At 45.2% G+C, this 22,377-nt stretch overlaps 2 protein-coding genes and 1 long non-coding RNA gene across 8 annotated transcripts in view; 2 read left to right on the top strand and 1 right to left on the bottom strand.

Moving 5' to 3' along the window:
* Positions 1 to 17,199, top strand: LOC139169364 (uncharacterized). Its single transcript, XM_070755410.1, has 11 exons — positions 1 to 73; positions 1,761 to 1,813; positions 7,444 to 7,564; positions 8,718 to 8,877; positions 9,005 to 9,199; positions 13,226 to 13,385; positions 13,605 to 13,702; positions 13,911 to 13,996; positions 16,135 to 16,427; positions 16,528 to 16,627; positions 17,034 to 17,199. Exons 4-9 carry the CDS (start codon positions 8,867 to 8,869, stop codon positions 16,242 to 16,244), a joined length of 660 nt encoding a protein of 219 aa, XP_070611511.1. The 5' UTR covers positions 1 to 73; positions 1,761 to 1,813; positions 7,444 to 7,564; positions 8,718 to 8,866; the 3' UTR covers positions 16,245 to 16,427; positions 16,528 to 16,627; positions 17,034 to 17,199.
* On the bottom strand, positions 8,700 to 20,162 carry LOC139169368 (uncharacterized). The gene is made up of 3 exons (XR_011559460.1): positions 20,112 to 20,162; positions 18,661 to 18,788; positions 8,700 to 9,250 (listed from the first exon to the last, which is right to left on the bottom strand). It is a non-coding gene; the product is annotated as an uncharacterized lncRNA (long non-coding RNA).
* A 157-nt stretch (positions 20,163 to 20,319) lies between these two features.
* The window catches only part of LOC139169363 (polyamine deacetylase HDAC10-like), a 55,417-nt gene continuing 53,359 nt past the window's right edge, over positions 20,320 to 22,377 (top strand). For 5 of the 6 annotated variants that reach the window (XR_011559456.1, XR_011559457.1, XM_070755408.1 and 2 more), the window contains exons 1-2: positions 20,320 to 20,400; positions 22,305 to 22,371. Coding sequence is in view for 4 of the 6 variants with exons in the window: in XM_070755408.1 (XP_070611509.1) it covers positions 22,307 to 22,371 (65 nt within the window). In the remaining 2 variants the exon portion in view is untranslated. Of the gene's footprint in view, positions 20,401 to 22,277; positions 22,372 to 22,377 lie in introns of all 6 variants that reach the window. The other variant, XM_070755407.1, reaches the window with a different exon arrangement.

The raw sequence follows: 22,377 nt of genomic DNA, 5'->3' as shown, positions 1-22,377 counted from the left end.
GAGAAACCTTCAAAAGGGGAACAGGATAAAAAAAATATTATTTTTGTGGAACCTGTGAATATCACACCAAAAGGTATGTTATATTAACTATATAAAAGGTATGTTATATTAACTACTCTGCATCACATGCAAATTAGCAAATTAGCAATAATAAAGTTACTTCACAATTTATGCATTATAGTTGCACTAGTTGAACCTCGAGGTGATGAGGGCATGAGCAACTGTGAGCAATGACTCCCTGTCCAAATAGGGCCGCAACTGGTGCACCAGGGCAAATGCCCTCCTCGCCAGAGCCAAAAGATGATGTTCCAATGTTAGCTGTGGATCAAGGAGGATGCCCAAGTTGCCGACCCTTTCCGAGGGGGGCAATAATTCCCCCCCCCCAGTGTAATGGATGGACAGATGGAATTATCCTTGGGAGGCAAAACCCACAGCCACTCCATCTTGTCAGGGTTGAGTTTGAGCTTGTTGACACCCATCCAGACCCCAACATCCTCCAGGCACCGGCACATCACTTGCACTGCTTCGCTGACTGGACATGGGGTGGAAAGGTATAACTGGGTATCATAAGCATACTGATGATACGTCACCCCATGCCCTTGGATGATCTCACCCAGCGGTTTCATATAGATATTAAATAGCAGGGGGGAGAGGACTGACCCCTGAGGCACCCCACAAGGGACAGACCTAGGGGTCGACATCTGACCCCCCACTAACACCGACTGCGACCAATCTGAGAGGTAGGAGGAGAACCACTGAAGAACAGTGTCTCCCACTCCTAACCCCTCCAGCCAGTGCAGAAGGCTACCATGGTCGATGGTATTGGAGCCGGGAAGGACCCCCTCCCCAAAGAAGCGTTGACAATCTCCTGGACCCAGCTGCGTGTCACCTCTCGGCTGGCCGAAACCAACCTCTCGGCTGGCCGAAACCAAGAGGGACACGGATCCAGTAAGCAGGTGGCCAAACTCACAGCTCCAATGACCTTGTCTACTTCACCAGGTGTCAACAAGTCAAACTCCTCCCAGACCGGTGGACAAGGATGGGCCCCAGTCATCTCGACTGACTCGTTGTCAGCCGACACTGCTATCCAATTGGAGTCGAGGTCCGCACGGATCCAAGCGACTTTATCAGAGAAAAATGAGTTAAACTCCTCGGCACTGCTCTGCAAGGGCTCCCCAACTCCCCCCTGATTCAGAAGGGAGTGGGTCACCCTAAATAGAACGGCCGGGCAGGATTCCGCTGATGCAATCAAGTAAGCCTGATACGCGCATCTTGCCGCGGCATACAAATCTAATAAATAATAATAAAATAATAATAATACTTTTCAAATTTGAATTGGCACAATTTACTATTTTAGTTTATAGTTAAATCAACTTTGAGTGATGACAAAGATGAAGAGAAGTACACAGACTCTCCACGGGATTCAGAAGTAGAATTAGGCAAAAATAAATGGTACTAGATTTTAGACATATGCAAAATATTAATCCACCTCTATATTTTTAATGCTTTGTAAAACTAACAAATTTGAGTAGAAAATTAACAGATGAATACCATTGAGTTTTCGATAAATAACTTTATTCTTTATATACTAGGTTCACTTGCCATGCTGGGAATGTTTTATTTGATAATATGCAAAATGCGCCTTCACTGTGGAACAATGTTTCTCTATATCCAGTGTCATTTTAAGTCAAACATATCTTGGAAAGGTTTGTGCAAACCAACTAACAAATTATAATAATTACAAATACATTTTATTATAGGACGGCAACCTATAGATGCAAAAGCCATCAAAGAAATTGAAAGTAAAAGCAAGGTATGTATGCAAAGTTCCTTTAAATATTGGTATTTCTTTGTATTATGTGGCCGAAAGAAATTTCAACATTTCTGAAACTAAAAACACATTTAATACTACTTATCATTAAAATGAAATGAAAGAATATTAATCCTGTACCATTAAATTTGTATTCTGTTGTGGATTATGGAACGCTCAATGATGTATATGTAAAGGAAAACTAAAAGCTCTCGGTTTGGAACAAAAATGGTATCGAAAGGGGCTTTTGCTTCTGTGTAGTAATTAAATTTATAGATAGAGTAATAGAGCTTTCACCTTTATTTCTATGATTTTCTGTATATTAAACCATGAAGGCATACTACTTTCTTATGTTTCCTGTCATACATACATACATACATACATACATACATACATACATACATACATACATACATATTTATTCATTTATTCATTTATTTATTATTTGGATTTGTATGCCGCCCCTCTCCGCAGACTCGGGGCGGCTAACAACAGCAGTAATACTCCAATATGTCATACTCTGAAAAATACAGTTATTCTTAGGCTCCTCAGCAATGTGGAATTTGCGAGAAGTGTGATAGTGGAAGTCTGTACACCTAAAGTGTATTCAAATTAGGAAAGACTCTGATGAAGTGTTACCTTCTCAGAAATTATAGAAACTATTAACAACAGCAGTAAACAGTAAATAACAAAATCCAATAATAAAAAAACAGTTAAATACCCATTATATAAAAAAACCCCATACATACAGGGGGAGAGTGTATCTCAGTTCCCCCATGCCTGGTGGCAAAGGTGGGCTTTAAGCAGTTTACGAAAGGCAGGGGAGGGTGGGGGCAATTCTAATCTCTGGGGGGAGTTGGTTCCAGAGGGTCGGGGCCACCACAGAGAAGGCTCTTCCTCTGGGTCCCGCCAAGCGACATTGTTTGGTTCATGGGACCCGGAGAAGACCCACTCTGTGGGACCTAACTGGTCGCTGGGATTCGTGCAGCAGAAGGCGGTTCCTGGGGTAATCTGGTCCGGTGCCATGAAGGGCTTTATAGGTCATAACCAACACTTTGAATTGTGACCGGAAACTGATCGGCAACCAATGCAGACTGCGGAGTGTTGGAGTAACATAGGCATATTTAGGAAAGCCCATGATTGCTCTCGCAGCTGCATTCTGCACGATCTGAAGTTTCCGAACACTTTTCAACACTTGTCACCAAAGTACAGGATTTTCTTTTCTAATATGTTTTTCCCAATCTATGATTCATTATATAAAAACAAAATAATAACCTTTATTATATACATGAGTATAAGATGATACTCCTGCCTTTGTATGTCCACACCCAATTTTAATATTAAAGATTACTTCTTGGCATGATAGGTGGCCTTCGTCAGTCTTCGTATTCCAAATTCATGGACTTAATTCTTAGGCTCTTCAGCAATGTGCGAGAAGCGTGAACGTGGAAGTCTCGACACCTAAAGTGTATTCAAATTAGGAAAGACTCTGATGAAATGTTACCGTCTCAGAAATTATAGAAACTATTAGAACCAAACAATTGTTTTTAATCATACACACCTATTCTTAAGCTAACAGATACCTCTGGGAGCTTTCTTCATAAAGATGTTCCTGGAGAGAACCTGCTAGTTACTTGTCCTAAAACTACTACCGTGTTTCCCCGATAGTAAGACCCCCCCGATTGTAAGACATATGGGGGGTTTCAGGGGGGTCGGCTTATATAAGCCATACCCCGAAAGTAAGACATATGTCTTACTTTCGGGGAAACACGGGGGTATTGCGGGGGGGGCGATGACATTGCTTCCAAGCTCCCCGCGCGCCCCTCGCCTTCGCTCGCCGCGGCGCCACCGCCTCTTCCCCTGCCGAGGCTCAGCTGCAAGCGGCCAGTGAGGCCGATCGGCTCCAAGGCGAGCGGCCGGAGCTGCGCCCTCCTTCGCCCGCCTCCTTTCCGCTCGCCTCGGAGCCGATCGGCCTCGCTGGCCGCTTGCAGCTGAGCCTCGGCAGGGGAAGAGGCGGTGGCGCCGCGGCGAGCGAAGGTGAGGGGCGCGCAGGGAGCTGCCGGAAAGGAGGCTGGTGAAGGAGGGCGCAGCTCCGGCCGCTCGCCTCAGAGCCGATCGGCCTCGCTGGCCGCTTCCCCTGCCGAGGCTCAGCTGCAAGCGGCCAGCGAGGCCGATCGGCTCCAAGGCGAGCGGCCGGAGCTGCGCCCTCCTTCACCAGCCTCCTTTCCGGCAGCTCCCTGCGCGCCCCTCGCCTTCGCTCGCCGTGGCGCCACCGCCTCTTCCCCTGCCGAGGCTCAGCTGCAAGCAGCCAGCGAGGCCGATCGGCTCCGAGGTGAGCGGCCGGAGCTGCGCCCTCTTCGCCCGCCTCCTTTCCGCTCGCCTCGGAGCCGATTGGCCTCGCTGGCCGCTTGCAGCTGAGCCTCGGCAGGGGAAGAGGCGGTGGCGCCACGGCGAGCGAAGGCGAGGGGCGCGCAGGGAGCTGCCGGAAAGGAGGCTGGTGAAGGAGGGCGCAGCTCCGGCCGCTCGCCTTGAAGCCGATCGGCCTCGCTGGCCGCTTCCCCTGCCGAGGCTCAGCTGCAAGCGACCTGCAAGGCCGATCGGCTCCGAGGCGAGCGGCCGGAGCTGCGCCCTCCTTTGCCCGCCTCCTTTCCGCTCGCCTTGGAGCCGATTGGCCTCGCTGGCCGCTTGCAGCTGAGCCTCGGCGAGCGAAGGTGAGGGGCGCGCAGGGAGCTGCCGGAAAGGAGGCTGGTGAAGGAGGGCGCAGCTCCGGCCGCTCGCCTCAGAGCCGATCGGCCTCGCTGGCCGCTTCCCCTGCCGAGGCTCAGCTGCAAGCGGCCAGCGAGGCCGATCGGCTCCGAGGCGAGCGGCCGGAGCTGCGCCCTCCTTCACCAGCCTCCTTTCCGGCAGCTCCCTGCGCGCCCCTCGCCTTCGCTCGCTGTGGCGCCACCGCCTCTTCCCCTGCCGAGGCTCAGCTTGATTTCACGATCGCCGCCCCAGCTGCCTATTCAGCATTCGCATGGTCGCCTCCCATCTTCGGCTCTGGTGTATTCGTCGGGAGGGGCAGGCCCCTCCCGACGGCAACCGCCTCCAACCGCGGGAGCGACCTCGGAGGCCGGGAACCCGGTCGCCCTGATATCAATTCCCCCCCCCCCCCCACGGTCGATTCAACGCTCGATTTAGTGGAAGACAAAACAGGGGGGAGCAGGGCGCGACAAACCAGTAACTAGAACCCACGGAGGGCCTAGTTCACTGTTGTAAGGGAGGGAGCCAGATCCAAAGTAACCTGCAGAAAAAGACAAAAGAAAAAGGAAGAAGAAAAGCATTAGTACACAAACCTACCAAGGTATTTTTAATACTAACACTTCTGAAGAGAAAACTCAAAAAGGTCCCTTTACTGCGACTGAGTTTTCATGACTGGGGGGCTAGGGGGCGGTGCCTGCATAATATTTAAATTAAAACTCAGTCCCTCCAATGAGACTGGAGAATTACCCACGTTGGACTCTCCTTGCAAGTGCATTGGAGAAGTATTAAAACCACTCCACATTTCTGGCTTCCATCACCCTGTCATCTTTATGAAGGCAAGATGCATAAATGAGAGAATATAGAAAAATTAAGAATAAGTTACTCCTACCAGTGCATTTGATTTTTTGATTTGATTTTATTTAGATTTGTATGCTGCCCCTCTCCGAAGACTCGGGGCGGCTCACAACAAGATAGAACAAATCATAATAATCAGAAAACTTTAAAATTTATACAAGATTTAAAAGAACCCCACATACTAACAGACGCACACACAAACATACCATGCATAAATTAAACATGCCCGGGGGAGGTGTTTCAATTCCCCCATGCATGACGGCAGAGGTGGGTTTTAAGGAGTTTACGGAAGGCAGGGAGAGTAGGGGCAGTTCTAATCTCTGGCGGGAGTTGCTTCCAGAGAGTCGGTGCCGCCACAGAGAAGGCTCTTCCCCTGGGGCCCACCAACCGACATTGTTTAGTTGACGGGACCCGGAGAAGGCCCACTCTGTGGGACCTAATTCTGAACTTCCTAATTTAACAGCCAGAAGATACAAATCTAGGAAGACCCCACTGGCACTTGCACATCAGCCCAACAACTTTAACATCAATTCCCACTGGAAAGCCAAATGAGTCACACATTTGCAGACATAGGCAGTCATATAAATGACCCCGCAAAACAAGGCGCCAGGCTTTAAACTGCCGCAGTGGAAAATCCTGAACAGGATTCAGACCTCACACGGCATCTACCAAGACTCTATAAATAGTACATATCCACCACTCAGTGTGACTGCAGGGTCTCATATCAGATGGTAAATCACATCATAACTGGATTTAAGCTGAAAGCATATACTGGTCCAGTATCTGATTATTTTTAATATAAAAGATGCTGTGTTTCAGTGGTTAGATGGCCAGGACCAGTGATGGCGAAACTTTCTTGGTTTGCGTGCCAAAAGCTTCAACCGCAACAACACAAGAGCACACAACATATTCAAACTTAATATTAACCGCTCCAAACTTGACTGTAAAAAATATGACTTTAACAATTGAGTTGTCGAAGCGTGGAACTCATTACCGGACTCGATAGTGTCAACTCCCAACCCCCAACACTTCTCCCTTAGACTCTCCACGATTGACCTCTCCAGGTTCCTAAGAGGCCAGTAAGGGGCGTATATAAGTGCACTGATGTGCCTATCGTCCCGTCCAATTGTCTTTCCTTATCTCATATGTCATATATATTCTCTCCTTATCTATATCTATATATCTATATCTATATATATTCTCTCCTTATCTCTTATATATACCCTCTCCCTCCCATCTACTTCTCTTCTTTTTACTTTCTATCGTCATATATATTACTTAATGTCTATTCTCTTCCATATGTATTGTATATTGGACAAAGAATAAATAAATAAATAAAATAAAAAAAGGGTGGATATGCACACGCTAATGTGCCTGTGCATGCCCAAGCCCTCTCCCCACGCATGCACACAACACCTCCACGTGCATGTACAGTCCCCTCTGCTGCTCTCCGTGCATGCGAACTCCTGAAGCCTGGGGATGTTGAAAAATAGCCAAACTGGTCAACCGGAAGTTCAGAAATGAACTTCCGGTTGGGCCTTTGGGCCATTTTTCACCTTCCCCAGGCTCCAGAAGGCTTCCCTGAAGCTCGGGGAGAGTGAAAACATCAGAAAAGAAGACCGAAAATCAGCTGGCCAGCCTGCACATGCGCACTGGAGCTGACATAGGGCAACGCATGGGGTGCATTTCTGATATGGCTCCGCATGTCATACGTTCGCTCTCACAGGCCTAGACATTGGTAGTTAAACATAGATCTTTTTAACATTTATTTTTTATTATGTTTACTAATCTAGATTAAATGTTCATACAGTATATAGTCCATTTATGAGATGCAATACATTAAATAAATGTAATGAATGAATGAATGAATGAATGAATGAATGAATGAATGAATGAATGAATGAATGGAGTTTTGCATAATGTGAAAGCTCCCGTCTTTTTTGCAAGAGGAAATAATGCTGAGTAATGCTGGATGTTAACGTATTAGTGAAGGTTTGTTTATATGCAGTAATTGAGAAGGTGTTCTTCTTTTTCAGTACTCCACTATTGATTGCTGCTGGTTTTAATAGATATGCAAGTTCTCATGGATCAAATGCTGACCATAAAGATAAAAGCGGACAGTCAACAAGATCATGCTATGGCTAGAGGTGATTCCACGTAAGCTGAAACATTTGTCTTTTCATTGTCATGTGAAAATAAAAAGCATAACATAGATTAAGATTAGATAACATACTAGCAGGGTGTTAAAGTAGCAGGCAAACAACTAAGTTATTGCTTTTTATTTAATTGAGTAGTCTCAATTCCCCCATGCCTGACGGCAGAGGTGGGTTTTAAGGAGTTTACCAAAGGCAAGGAGGGTGGGGGCAATCCTAATATCCGGATCTGGCTCTGTAATTATTGAGTTTCTAAAGTCGAGCACTATAGGCAAGTTCAGGACAGATTACTGAATTAAAACATCATGGAAATAATATAATGAATGATCTACATCTTTCTAGCCCCGAATTAACTTTGATTTGGCATGTACATTACAAAGAACAAGAAAGTTTAAATGCAAGTGGGAAATAAGCATGATTAATATGATGTTTAGAAGAAATCCATCAGATAATGAGTTGAGACTTTGAATCAATCGTGACAATTGTGCCATTTTTTGGGAAACAACCTATCTCTAGAAGTTTTTTCAAAACAAGACATGCAACAAAATCCATTTGAGAATGTTAATAAACTCTGAATAAGAATTCTCCATGAGATGAAAATAGAAAATTCTACAAATTTTATAACTTAAGGAAATAAAAATGACAATTCTAGGGAACAATTGGAATAATTAATTTTACTGGATTACAAGAGATTACAAGAGACTGATTATTTTTAATATAAAAGATGCTGTGCTTCAATGGTTAGATGGCCAAGACCAGTGATGGCGAACCTCTTTTGGTTTGCGTGCCAAAAGGGTGGCTATGCACACGCTAATGTGCCTGTGCGTGCCCAAGCCCTCTCTAGACGCATGCAAAAAACACCTCCACGTGCATGTACCCTCCCCTCTGCTGCTCTCCGTGCATGCGAACTCCTGAAGCCTGGGGATGTCGAAAAACAGCCAAACTGGCCAACCGGAAGTTCGGAAATATATAGTCCATTTATGAGATGCAATACATTAAATAAATGTATTGAATGAATGAATGAATGAATGAATGAATGAATGAATGAATGAATGAATGGAGTTTTGCATAATGTGAAAGCTCCCGTCTTTTTTGCAAGAGGAATTTGAAATGACTGAGAAACACGGTTTCTAACTTCAATTCTTTATTCTAAGCAGGAGACTAACAAGCCGCGAAAACACTTTCACTCTGGCGCGTGCTCGGCAGAAGACGCGTAAGACCGGAGGCACTTCTATTTATACAGTTTCGCCCGGCAACAAGCGACGCCTGACAGCTCTCCAAGATTGGCACCAAAACACAGCAGCCAATGAGAAGCAGGTAAACAACTCTTATTATAAATAGTGAATCCTGCTTAACAACTCATGTTTAAAACTTTACCCCATTACAGAATTTTGTGGAAACTTCTGGACATAACACCCCTCCCCCTTCTGGCTGGTTTTTACAGATGTTTATTCAGACAAACAAGTAATAAAGTCGTCCAAAGGGGCCGGCGTCCTTGGTGTTCACTCCGACTGGCGAGGCTCGTTCAGGACCTGGGTGTCCACAGAAGAGGATGGTTCCTCGGGTCCTGTTGGCACAGAGTTTCCACGGCTGGAACATGGCAGAGCTGGGGCAGCGCTGGAGTGGTCACTGAACCCAGGTAAGTCCCAGTCTATTTTTTCCTGGTTTCTGCTAGGTCTGGTATAACTCCCTGTGGGGCGTGAAGGAGTAGAGACCCCATTACTTGTGTTAGCCATATTTTCCCTTATACTGGCTGCTTCCAGTCTCCCCCATATATGATCTATGTGCCTCTTCCAGAGGTGGCCATCACACAGTTTAATCATATAAGTTTTAGGACCTGTTTGATCGGTCACTATTCCACTCTCCCACTGTCTGCCCCTGTCAAAATTTTTGACATATACGTTTTGACCCATAAACACTGAGCGCTCAGGGGTTGTTACATTCTCAGGCTTCAATTTTACATAAGAGGGGTGCAGCCTATCTAAGGGAGATCTCAACCTTCTCCCCATGAGCAGCTCGGCGGGGCTCTTATGAGTTGTTAGGCTTGGCGTGATGTGCTGTGTGAGTAGGAAAGTATCCAGTCTTTCCTGTATATCCCCTGGTGATGACCTCTTGATGGCCTCCTTGGCCACATGGACATACCTCTCCGCCATACCATTAGCCCAGGCTGCGTGGGGTGATACCAAGGCATGTCTGACCCCCAGGTGGGCTAAGAACATCTCTAGTTGCCTAGAAGTAAATTGGGGCCCATTGTCCGAGACCAGGACATCTGGACACCCATGAGTAGAAAACAGTTTCCTTAGGGCATGTATCACAGCTGTAGATGTGGTGGACCCTAACAAAATTATATCTAACCATTTGGAGTATGCGTCCACTACAATCAAAAACATATTGGTGCCCACTGGCCCAGCCAGGTCAATATGCACCTTTGACCATGGCCCCTGGGGAGTGTCCCACTGTGCAGGGGTGGTTTTGGGGGGATTTGGCCTTGTTTCCTGACATGGGCTACATGTGGCAACCCAGTCTTCAATTCCCTTGTCCAACCCTGGCCACCATAAGTATCCTCTGGCCAAGGCTTTCATTCTGACCACCCCTGGGTGCCCTTGATGCAGCATTTGCATGACCTGTGGCCTAAGAGCAGTGGGGATAACCACCTTGTCACCCCACAAAATACAGTCGTGCATTACTGAGAGTTCCAACCTCTTAGTTTTATATTCACCCACTGAGGGGTCTTCCCCATTTGGTGGCCACCCTTTCAGAATGTACTGCAGGACTTTCCCTAACACCTGGTCCTGTTTAGTTTCAATGGCCACCTCTTTAGCAGTAACAAGGGATGGTGTGCCTAAGTCAATGAGGAGGACATCCCCTGCAGGGGCTGGGTCCTCCATCCTCTGCCCCAATGGACAGCGACTCAGCCCATCTGCATGATTAATCAGGGAGCCCCCCTTATGTACAAGGATATAATCGTAGCCTGCCAAAAAAATAGCCCATCTGGACATGCGGGGGGACATAAAAGGAGGGGTTGGCCGCCCGGTGGCTAGCAAACCTAACAAAGGTTTATGGTCCGTGACCAATTGGAATGGTCTCCCCAATAAGTAGTTGTGAAATTTTTTCACCCCAGCCACCAATGCCAATGCTTCTCTATCTATTTGTGCATAATTGCGTTCTGCTAGGGACAACGTTCTTGAAAAGTAGGCCACTGGTGCTTCTTGGCCATTAGGTAATACATGGGCTAGGACCCCACCCACCCCATACGGGGATGCATCGCATGTAAGCCTAAGGGGCAACGTAGAACTGTACTGGACCACTACACTTTGCAATGTTAAGAGGTCTTTAACAGCATTAAAAGCCTGTCGTTCTGTCTCACCCCATTCCCAAGGCGCTCCCTTGTGGAGAAGTCGATGAAGCGGCTCAGCTGCGGAGGCTTTCTGTTTCAAAAAAACAGAATAAAAATTCAATAGCCCTAGAAAGGCTTGCAGCTCCGTCTTACAGGTGGGGGCAGGGGCATCCTTAATGGCTCTAATCTTCTCCTCAGTGGGATGTATCCCTGCTTCATCTATTCTGAACCCTAAAAAATCCACCGAGGGAGTTCCCCACACACACTTTTCTGGTTTAAGCCGTAAGCCTTTAGCTTGTAATCGAGTCAGAACTTGTCGGATTCTGCAGTGCAACTGGTCTGGAGTGTCCCCACAAATTAATATATCGTCAAAATAGGGGCCCACTCCCCTAATTCCCCAAAGTAAGCATTCCATGAGCCTCTGGAAGATACCCGGGGCCATGCTAATGCCAAATTGCAGCCATGTACATTTAAAGGCGCCTCTGTGTGTCACAATTGTTTGCGCCAGGGCTGTGGCATCGTCCACGGGCAACTGCTGGTATGCCTGTGCGAGGTCCAGCCTTGCAAAGATTTTTCCAGACCCCAGGGTATGCAGCAACTGCTGCACTACAGGTATCGGATACGAGTTGTGCTATAACGCCTTATTGAGGGTAGATTTATAATCTGCACAAACCCTCAGGGATCCGTCAGGCTTTAGGGGGGTTACAATCGGGGTTTCCCATGGGGCATGTTCGACAGGAACCAAGATCCCCTGACCCTGGAGTTTTTGTAACTGGGCATCCAATTTATCCATTAGTGGTAGCGGTACCCTGCGAGGTTTTAATTGAAGGGGGGGAACAGCAGGATTTAAAGAGAAAGAAATTGGGGGGCCCTTATAAGTACCTAACCCGTCCTTAAAAACCTCAGGAAATTCTTGTACAAAATCAGGTACCTTCAGATAAGTCAGTTTGTGAAGACCTGTAACAGCTAACCCTAAGGGAGCCATCCAATTTAGACCCAAAAGGGAATGATTAGCCCCCTCAACAATCAGAATAGGTAACAGATGGTGAACATTCTTAAACGTTATAGGCACTCTAGTGCTTCCCAAAACCCTGATCGGGTGCCCCTGGAAGTCCTTGATTGTAATGTCCAGCGGTTGCAAAGAGTCCCGTGACAATTCAGGTATATAAAGTCTCAGTTTCTGCCACGGCATTAAGGTAAATTTGGAGCCCGTATCCAGCTCCATGTGGCATGGTTGCCGATTTAGCAAAAGAGGAACAACAATTTTATTAGGGGCTGGTGGATAGGTGCCACAGTCTGTGTGTGTGCGGTTACCTCGGTTGTTCCATGGCCTCCGGTTCCCTCGTCCTTGTTGCCTGAATGGGCGGTAGAACCGTTGAGCAGGAAAGGTAGGCAGCAGGTCCTGATTGAAGGGGATGTCATCGGGCAGGGTGGCTCGGCAGACGGCGGCAATGTGGCCTCGTTTCTCGCAGCGGCGGCAGAAGGCGTCCTTGAAGGGACATCTGGACCGTGGATGTTGACCCCGGCATCTGGCACAGGCTTGCAAAGGCGGACGAGGTTGTCTGGCAGGTGGTCCTCGAAGTTGGCAGCAGTGGTCCTCATATGTGTCGAAATCAGATGAGTTGTAGTCATGTGGATGATTGACAGGGGCACGCGGAGCCTCAGCAATTTTGCACACAGTAGTCAGCTTGTCATTAGACTTCAATTCAGCTGCAGCGGCTTCCGCAACTTCTGCTGTCTGAGCAGCCTTAATTACATCCTGTAGCGAAGAGTCGTCAGCTGCAAGCAGTTTGTTCCTGATGGACACATTTCTCATACCAAAGATAATGGCATCTGTCAACCTTGCCTCAGGATTTTCAAATTGACACTTGGCTAATATAGTTCTGAGGCGCGTGGCAAACTGGTTAATAGTTTCTCCTTCGGCTTGAGCCATTCGGGAGAACTGGTGTCTGAAAACCCTTGCAGGTTTAGTTGGCTTAAAATGAGTTGCCAACTTTTCCCTCAAAGTTTGCCATGGCACTGAATTAGCAGGTTCCGGGTCGGTCAAAGTACCGGCCAAATCAAAAATTTGCCGCAATAATTGAGAAATAAAGCTCTTTTCCCGCCATCGTCCGCATCTTTCATGCCGGCGGCTTCGAGAAAAATTTCAAATTTGGCCATATAGGCAGTCCAAGTTGACCTCTCAGGGTCAAACAGTTCAGGCGGCTGGATGATCGAAGGGGTTGCCATAATGATTTTTCCGTAAAGAAAAAATCACCTCTAGACCCTCGTCGCCAGTGAAATGACCGAGAAACACGGTTTCTAACTTCAATTCTTTATTCTCAGCAGGAGACTAACAAGCTGCGAAAACACTTTCACTCTGGCGCGTGCTCGGCAGAAGACGCGCAAGACCAGAGGCACTTCTATTTATACAGTTTCGCCCGGCAACAAGCGACGCCTGACAGCTCTCCAAGATTGGCGCCAAAACACAGCAGCCAATGAGAAGCAGGTAAACAACTCTTATTATAAATAGTGAATCCTGCTTAACAACTCATGTTTAAAACTTTACCCCATTACAGAATTTTGTGGAAACTTCTGGACATAACAGAATTAATGCTGAGTAAATGCAGGATGTTAATGTATTAGTGAAGGTTTGTTTATATGCAGTAATTGAGAAGGTGTTCTTCTTTTTCAGTACTCCACTATTGATTGATGCTGTGTTTAATAGATACGACTGGATGCAAGTTCTCATGGATTGAATGTTGACCATAAAGATAAAAGCGGAAAGTCAACAAAAGATTATGCTATGGCTAGTGGTGATTCCACGTAAGCTGAAACATTTGTCTTTTCATTGTCATATCAAAATAAAACGTATAACATGGATTAAGATTAGATAACATATTAGCAGGATGTTAAAGTAGCAGGCAAATAACTAAATTATTGCTTTTTATTTAACATCGTTCCTCTGTGTTGATATTAATTTCGCTTTATTAAAATCTGTCAATATTGAATAAAGTATTTTTTTTCCATTTAGCTTCAAGAACCTTGTTAAGAAATATTCTCGACATCATTCAAGAAAAAAGAGATATAGACTTGGTGCTCGTCCTAAAAATAAAGAAGGTAAAGTTTTATATTCCGTTTTTTTGGAATCTAATACGCACTGGAATATAGGACGCACCTTAATTTTGGGGGAGGAAAATAGGGAAAAGAATCTGCTTATCAGGTATTCATCTAGCTAGCATCCTTACTATGGTGAGCTTCAGCACATTATTTTATCCCCTGGTTAAGGGCTTAAAAATATTTTGAGAGAGTAACAGCTTCGTTAACAGCTTGCAAGCAAGTAAGAGCTGGGAACATCATTAGCACCTGGAAAGAAACCGTATGAGCAAGTAGATTAATGGAAAAAACCCGGCAAAGACTTAGGGCTTGGAAAACATTCTTCGCAGAGAATAACAATGAACGAGCTTGGGTATATTAGTAGCACTTGGTTAGGGCTGGAAAGAAATATCTGGAGCAAATAGAGAATAAAAAAAAAGAAATCAAAGACAGGGTTGGGAATTCTTGGCAGAAAGTTTGTCACACCCCCCCCTCCTTCAAAGAAGGCAAGGAGAGATTTGACGGAACGTCTGGCAGCTTTACAGTGTTCCCTCGATTTTCACGGGTTCGAACTTCGCGAAAAGTCTATACCACGGTTTTTCAAAAATATTAATTAAAAAATACTTTGCGGGTTTTTTCCCTATACCACGGTTTTTCCTGCCCGATGACATCATATGTCATCGCCAAACTTTCATCTGCCTTTAATAAATATTTTTTTAAATAAACTTTAATAAATAAACATGGTGAGTAATAATCTAAATGGTTGCTAAGGGAATGGGAAATTGCAATTTAGGGGTTTAAAGTGTTAAGGGAAGGCTTGGGATACTGTTCATAGCCAATAATAGTGTATTTACTTCCGCATCTCTACTTCGCGGAAATTCGACTTTCGCGGGCGGTCTCGGAACGCATCCCCCGCGAAAATCGAGGGAACACTGTATTTCAATTCTTCCATCTGGGAGATCCCAAGTGTTTCCTTCAAAAAGACGAAAAAGAAAAGCATCCTATTCGTCTGGGCTTGAGATAAAGGGGAACAGAGGCCGGGTGGAGAACAAAAAACCCTTTGGCATTGCAGACTCCAAAGGGGTTTTTCGAACAAAGATAGACAATGAAAAAAACGGAGGAAGGATGGAGTTTATTGTTGCATTTAACTCATCATGAAGAGTCATATTAAACCACCATCCAGCGAATTGGTGCATCCTTCCCTGTGCGGGAGGAGCTTTATTTATTTATTTATTTATTATTTAGATTTGTATGCCGCCCCTCTCCGCGGACTCGGAGCGGCTCACAACAAGGCATAAACAAATCAAACAAATCCAAATAAATTTAAATATTTAAAAAAGTTTAAAAAGAACCCCAATATACTAACAAGCACACACACAAACATACCATACATAAATTGTACATGCCCGGGGGAGATGTTTCAGTTCCCCCATGCCTGACGGCAAAGGTGGGTTTTAAGAACTTTACGGAAGGCAGGGAGAGTAGGGGCAGTTCTAATCTCCGGGGGGAGTTGGTTCCAGAGAGTCGGGGCCGCCACAGAGAAGGCTCTTCCCCTGGGGCCCGCCAACCGACATTGTTTAGTTGATGGGACCTGGAGAAGGCCCACTCTGTGGGACCTAATCGGTTGCTGGGATTCGTGCGGCAGGAGGCGGTCTCGGGGGTATTCTGGTCCAATGCCATGAAGGGCTTTAAAGGTCATAACCAACACTTTGAATTGTGACCGGGAATTGATCGGCAACCAATGCAGACTGCGGAGTGATGGCGAAACATGGGCATACCTAGGTAAACCCATGACTGCTCTCGCAGCTGCATTCTGCACGATCTGAAGTTTCCGAACACTTTTCAAAGGTAGCCCCATGTAGAGAGCATTACAGTAGTCGAACCTCGAGGTGATGAGCTTGAGCAGAGAGGGTTATTCCAATGGAAAATAAAGTGAAAAAAGAAAAGAAAAGAAAAATGACCACCAAAGGCTGCAAAAGGGATGGTGAGGAGGAAGACATAGAGGCAGGCTGTGACATTGGGGAGGAAAAGGACAAGAGAGACAAGAGAAGCTGAGATGGGAAGTTCTTGCAGCCTTCCACAGGACAGGGGATGAGAGTTGGGGGGGACGGCGCGATGCGATCTCCCTCTCCTTCCTTTTCACTCTCCCTCCCTCATTTTAGGGGTCAAAATGGAAGGTCATACCACTGCCACCGATTTCCTGGTTGACTGGAGGTCTCGCGCAGCAGCATCCTCCACGCAGCCTCACGTGGCCGGAAGGGACGTGGTGTGAGCGTGCGGCCTTTTTAAAGGCCTGTAAGCCGCTCAGCTCACCCCTTCTTGCCGCCTGGCTGCAAGCAAGAGCAGCCAGCACCGACGAGCTCCTTTTTTCATCGTGGATGGCGCCAAGGAAGAATGAGATGATGCCGCCGTTTCAGAGGCCCGGGAATCAAAGTGATTGCCAAGGGCAACACAGGTTTGTTGTGTTGTGGTGGAGGGAGGGAGCAGCCCAGAAGGCCGGGCTGCCTGCGGTGTGGAGGGTGGAACCGACCCTTTCCTTCCCTTTTGTTTGGCAGAAATGGCAGGCAGTGCCAGGGAGTGTGCCGATCCCCAGGCGTGCGCCATTTCAGATGCGGATAGAATTAGAAAAAAATATGACAAGGAAACTGGACCAAGGTAAATAGCAAATTATATGCTAACAATTTGAAACATGTTCTGCTGTTTGCTTTGTTTCCCCACCCCACCAAGAAAATTATACTAATACTGAAATTTTTAGACACTGCACCTCATCATTTACATTTTAGAGCAGGGCTGTCAAACTCACAATCCACGGACCGGATGCGTCACTTGCTGACACCGCCCCTGCCCAGTTTAGGGAAGTGGGGAAAAGTCACGATATGTCACATGACAATGCGAGTTTGACAACCGTTTTAGAACCTAAATGTGGCCACAGTGAAAGTTTTAGGAACTTATTTTTAGAACATAAAAATATAATCCTGCTGACCAATAAACTAATCTGCATGATAGAAATATAGTTCTGATGAATAATATATAAAATAATATAAATACTCTTGTTTTTCAGCTAAACCTGAACCTGATGCCGGATCTGTTACAGTCTCCTCTATAGGATCAGTTGATGGACCTTCAAAATCAAATATAGAAGATCAAGTTTACAAGGCAAGACTCCAGGAGTATCTGGATGTTTTCAAGAAAAACTATATGCTTTGAATAAAGTCTTCAAACTTGTAGATCTGACTTGATTCCTTAACCTTTTTAATAGAGGGCAAATCTGGCAGTGCACTTGCATGGTCATCCAAGTTGAGACTTGACAGTTTAACCTGGGAGGGGAGGGGAGAGGGAGAGAGGAATCCAGCTATAAGCAACGTTGATAGTAGAAGGCCAAAAGAGGAACTGCACTGAAACACATACAGTATCTATTTACAAATCAGGTAGGTGCTAGCTAGATGGTCCCCAGAGACAAACATATTTGCAACCTTCTGATGCGCAAAGTCAATGCGGAAGCCAGAATCACTTAAGAATTGTGTGGCTAACTTAACTGCAGTGATGAATGTTGTGAGTGGTCCTCGACCAACTCTGGTAATGAGGAGGATGAGCCAGGCTCCATTGCTAAGCAAGGCAGCTAAGTGACTTGGGCCGATTATGCATTTCAGCCCCAAAGCTCCCATTTCTTGCAGGGTTGTTGCATAGTTAAAATGGAGTCAGGGATTTTATACCTAGGGCCACGATGGCGAACCTATGGCACGTGTGTGACAAGTGGCACGCGGAGCCATATCTGAGGGCACGCGAGGCGTTGACCTATGTCAGCTCCAGTGCAGATGCCTACGTTGGCCAGATGTTTTTCAGCCTTGGGGAAGGCCATTTTGCCCTCCCTGGGCTTCAGGAAGTTCTCTAAAGCCTCCGGAGTGGGAAAAATGGGCCAAGGGCAAACCAAAAGTTCGGGAAAATGGACTTTCAATTTGCCTTGGGCTGTTTTTCGCACCCCAGAGGCTTCAGAAAAGCCTGGGGACGCATGCATGCGCAGTGTGGCACATGTGGGGGGTAAGTTGTGTGCCGGCACACGCCCACATGCACTCCCATTTTTGGCACACAAGAAGAAAAACATTGGCCATCATTGCCTTAGGGCAGTGAGGGTGAACCTTTTTTCTCTCGGGTGCCAAAAGCCCATGCACACATACTATTGCGCCTACACAAGTGCCTACACCCGTAATTCAGTGCCTGGGGAGGGAGAAAATTGCCTCCCCTGCCTCCCGGAGACCCTCTGGAGGCAAGAAACAGACCGTTTCCCAACTTGTGGTGGGCCCGGTAGGCCTGTTTTCCACCCTCTCCAGGCTCCAGAGGCTCCCCTGCAGCCTTCCAGAAGCCGAAAATGCCCTCTCAGAGCCTCTGTGGGAGCCAAAAATCAGCTGGCTAGTGCACACACGCGTGCTGGAGCTGAGCTAGGGCAATGGCTCGTGTGCCAGCAGATATGGCTCCGCGTGCCACCTGTGGGACCCGTGCCATAGGTTCGCCATCACTGCCCTAGGGCATCCTTGTGGCTTCTTCTCCATACACATGTTGGTCTGCTATAAGGATGCCCAGCGTGGCAGTAATGACACTAGACACTGCAGAGGTGAAAAATATCAAATCTGTTGAAAGCCGCATCCAAATGAGAGTGTGCTTAAACGGTGCTAAATTATTGAGATGATTACCTGAGAATACACATCAATATTCCAATGATGTTTTGAATCCCAATGAAATTCAAAAGAAGATGATGGGAGGGGCGAACAAATATAGCCATAGCTGGGCTCTATGGAAAACCAAGTCAGCGAAGCATGAGCTACATAGAAAAACAAAGAATGGATTCCACAAGAAATTTATAAAGTGCCAGAGAAAAGAAAATGACCTTTTTTGCCCCTGCTTGCATTATTCGTAATATCTTCTACGCAAACACTACATTATTTAGTAATGAATCAAATGCAATACAACATTAAAATCATATACCAAATTGTCCTTCCTGTTAATGACTACTTCACCTTCAACCACAACAACACACGAGCACGCAACAGATTCAAACTAAATTTAAACCGCTCCAAACTAGACTGCAGAAAATACGACTTCAGCAATAGAGTGATCAACGCCTGGAATTCACTACCTGACTCTCCTGCTTCTTCCTCCAAGCCCAAAATCTTCAACCTTAGGTTGTCTATAGTTGACCTCCCCCTTTTCTAAGAGGTCTGTAAGGGGCGTGCATAAGCGCCTACTGTCCCTGTCTTATTGTCTTAATGTCTTTTCGTATCATTACTTTCTATGTCATGTTTATATAACCACCTATCCTATAATAACAAAAATAACAATAAGAGTTGGAAGGGACCTTGGAGGTCTTCTAGTCCAACCCCCTGCTTAGGCAGGAAACCCTACACTACTTCAGACAGATGGTTACCCAACATCTGCTTAAAAACTTCCAGTGTTGGGGCAATTACAACGTATGGAGGCAGGCTGTTCCACTGATCAACCGTTCTGAGTGTCAGGAAATGTCTCCTTAGTTTTAAGTAACTTACTTACTTACTTACTTTATTTATTTATTATTTAGTTAGTCAGTTAGTTAGTTAGTTCAATACACAATACATATTGAAGAGACTAGACATGAAGTATTATATATAAAGAGAAGATATAAAAATAGAGAAGATATATGAAGGAAGAAAAGATATATGATATATGAGATAAGGAGAGACAATTGGACAGGGGACGAAAGGCAGGCTAGTGCACTTACGTACGCCCCTTACTGACCTCTTAGGAACCTGGAGAGGTCAATCGTGGATAGTCTAAGGGAGAAATCTTGGGGGTTAGGGGTTGACACTACTGAGTCCGGTAATGAGTTCCACGCTTCGATAACTCGATTGTTAAAGTCAAGCTTGGAGCGATTAATATTAAGTTTGAATTTGTTGCGTGCTCTTGTGTTGTTGCAGTTGAAGCTGAAGTAGTTATTGACTTCTCTCCTTGTTAGTTTCCACCCATTGCTTTTTGTTCTCCCAAACTTGATTGACAAATAAAATAAAATAAATAAATAAATTACTCTTAAGCCACTGTCGCCCATGGGCTAACATAACAAAGAATAGCATGCACACTTCTTTACAAATTCAATACACGCAGCAGCCCAAACCTTGCTTCGATTGGAGTCACAGCGCGCTGGTATCTTCCCTGCTTTTCCCCAATTCTATTTGCTATTACTGGCAAAGAGGATTATCCAATCAGAAATGGAAAAGCGTAGAAAAGGGCGGGAATTGAACGTTTGTGTGGCAGGTTGATGTTCCCCGCCTTCTTTACACTGCTTTTCGCGATTGGTCCGAAGAAACGTTCTGTGTACACATTCCAACCAATAAGACATCGCAGATTGTCCTCTCCTTCCTCCCTTTGCCGAGCGGCAGAGTTTAGCAGAGGCTGCAAAGAAGGTAGGAAAGGGTTGTTGTTGTTTTTTAAAAATACGGTTTTGATATTTCCCCCTGTAATATGAGTTTGGGAGGCTCTTCTAAGAGTGAGGCGACTAGTAAGCTGACATTAAATTTGGAATATAATTGCAAAGGAGAGATTCTTTTGAGATCTTACTTGCCAGCTCCGATCGCCTAATTTCAGGTGACTGTGTTTTCAGTAATGGGCGTGCATAAGTGGCACCAGTGTGCCTTCCGTCCCCTGTCCAATTGTCTCTCCTTATCTCATTTATCTTTTCTTCCTTTGAAATATGTTCACCTATACTTTTACACCTTTTCTTTTATTCTTTTCTTTATGTATATTACTACATATCTATTCTCTTCAATGTGTATTATGTATTGGACTAAATGAATGAATGAATGAATGAATGAATGAATGAATGAATGAATGAATGAATGAATGAATGAATGAATGTTATCCAAGACCTTAAAAACTTCCAATGTTGGAGCATTCACAACTTCTGGAGGCAAGCTGTTCCATTGATTAATTGTTCTAACTGTTAGGAAATTTATCCTTGCTTCTAAGTTATTTCTCTCCTTGTTTAGCTTCCACCCATTGCTTCTTGTTCTACCCTCCGGTGCCTTGGAGAATAGGTTGACTCCTTCTTTGTGGTGACCCCCGAGATATTGGAACACTGCTATCATGTCTCCCCTGGTCCTTCTTTTCATTAAACTAGACATACCCAGTTCCTGCAACCGTTCTTCATACGTTTTAGCCTCCAGTCCCCTAATCACCTTTGTCGCTCTTCTCTGGAATCTTTCTAGAGTCTCACCAATCTCTTTACATCATGGCAACCAAAACTGAATGCAGTAGTCCAAGTGTGGCCTTATCAAGGCATTATAAAGAGATATTAACACTTCACGTCGATTTGATTATATACCTGTATTAATGCAGTCTAGAACCTGTTGGCCTTTTTGGCAACTGCTGCACACTGCTGGCTCCTATTTAAATAATTGTCCACTAGGACTCCAAGATCCCTTTCACAGTTACTACTGTTGAACAACGTACCACGTAACCTAAATGTAGAACCTTACTTTTTTCACCATTGAATTTCATTTTGTTAGACAGTGCCTAATGTTCAAGTCTGTCAAGATCCTTCTGTATCTTGAGTCTATCTCCAGAGAGTGAGAAAATTATTGTTCTATGGTTATTCAAGTTCTTCTAAATCTTAATCTTCTTTAAAACTTGAAGATTAAGGAATCTATAATTAAGACTTTCCATTATTAAAATATCCTCACAAATTGCTGTAGCTTCATATGTCCATGGATGAATTCTGGCTACTATTTGCCATAGGAAGGAGAGTCAACATGTAGAGAAGTAGTTAATTCTAATTAATTCTAACAGAGACCTGGGTTCTGGATTCTGATCCCAGAAGTCACTCTGGACCAACCTTTCTTTCTTAGCTCAGTATTTCTCAGCTTCAGTAGTGTTAAGATGTGTGGACTTCAACCCTCAGAAATTCCCCAGCCAGTTTGAGAATAACTTCTAAATGTCTTCCAGCTGGATAGGAACATGCTCAAATTCAGTGTTTTTCCAGCTTGGCAGTTTCAAGATGCTCAAGCTAGCTGAGGAATGCTGAGAGTTTAAATCCACACTTCCTGACGTTAGCACACAGCAACTTTCTTTAGTTCCAGTTCAGAAACTTACACAATTATTGGGAAATATGGTTGTTTTAACCAACGAATGATAGCAAAACAAATTAGAGCTGAAAATAATGGTTGGATTTTGCCTTACTTTGATGATAGTTTATCAATACTTACAGATGATAGTTTATCAATAAAAATTGATGTCTTGATTCTGCTGGTTCCCTGTTTTGTTTCTTTAATAAACCTCATACCAGATATTTGCATTGTGTTTTCAAACAAAGTGATGGCAGCTGGAACAGCCTTGGTTTATGATGGAGAAATGACCAACCATAAGCTACTTTGGGAAGAGTAAGT

The sequence above is a fragment of the Erythrolamprus reginae genome, chromosome 6 (assembly GCF_031021105.1).
Source record: "Erythrolamprus reginae isolate rEryReg1 chromosome 6, rEryReg1.hap1, whole genome shotgun sequence".
NCBI lineage: Eukaryota > Metazoa > Chordata > Lepidosauria > Squamata > Dipsadidae > Erythrolamprus > Erythrolamprus reginae.
This window is presented reverse-complemented; position numbering and strand designations above follow the sequence as displayed.

Bases quoted from the DNA above. Each gene is read 5' to 3' on its own strand.
- LOC139169364 (XM_070755410.1), top strand. The intron at 9,200-13,225 runs GTAAGTCCCAGT...TATTCTCAGCAG, and splicing joins GGAGTGGTCACTGAACCCAG to GAGACTAACAAGCTGCGAAA. The intron at 13,997-16,134 runs GTAAAGTTTTAT...CCCTCATTTTAG, and splicing joins TCGTCCTAAAAATAAAGAAG to GGGTCAAAATGGAAGGTCAT.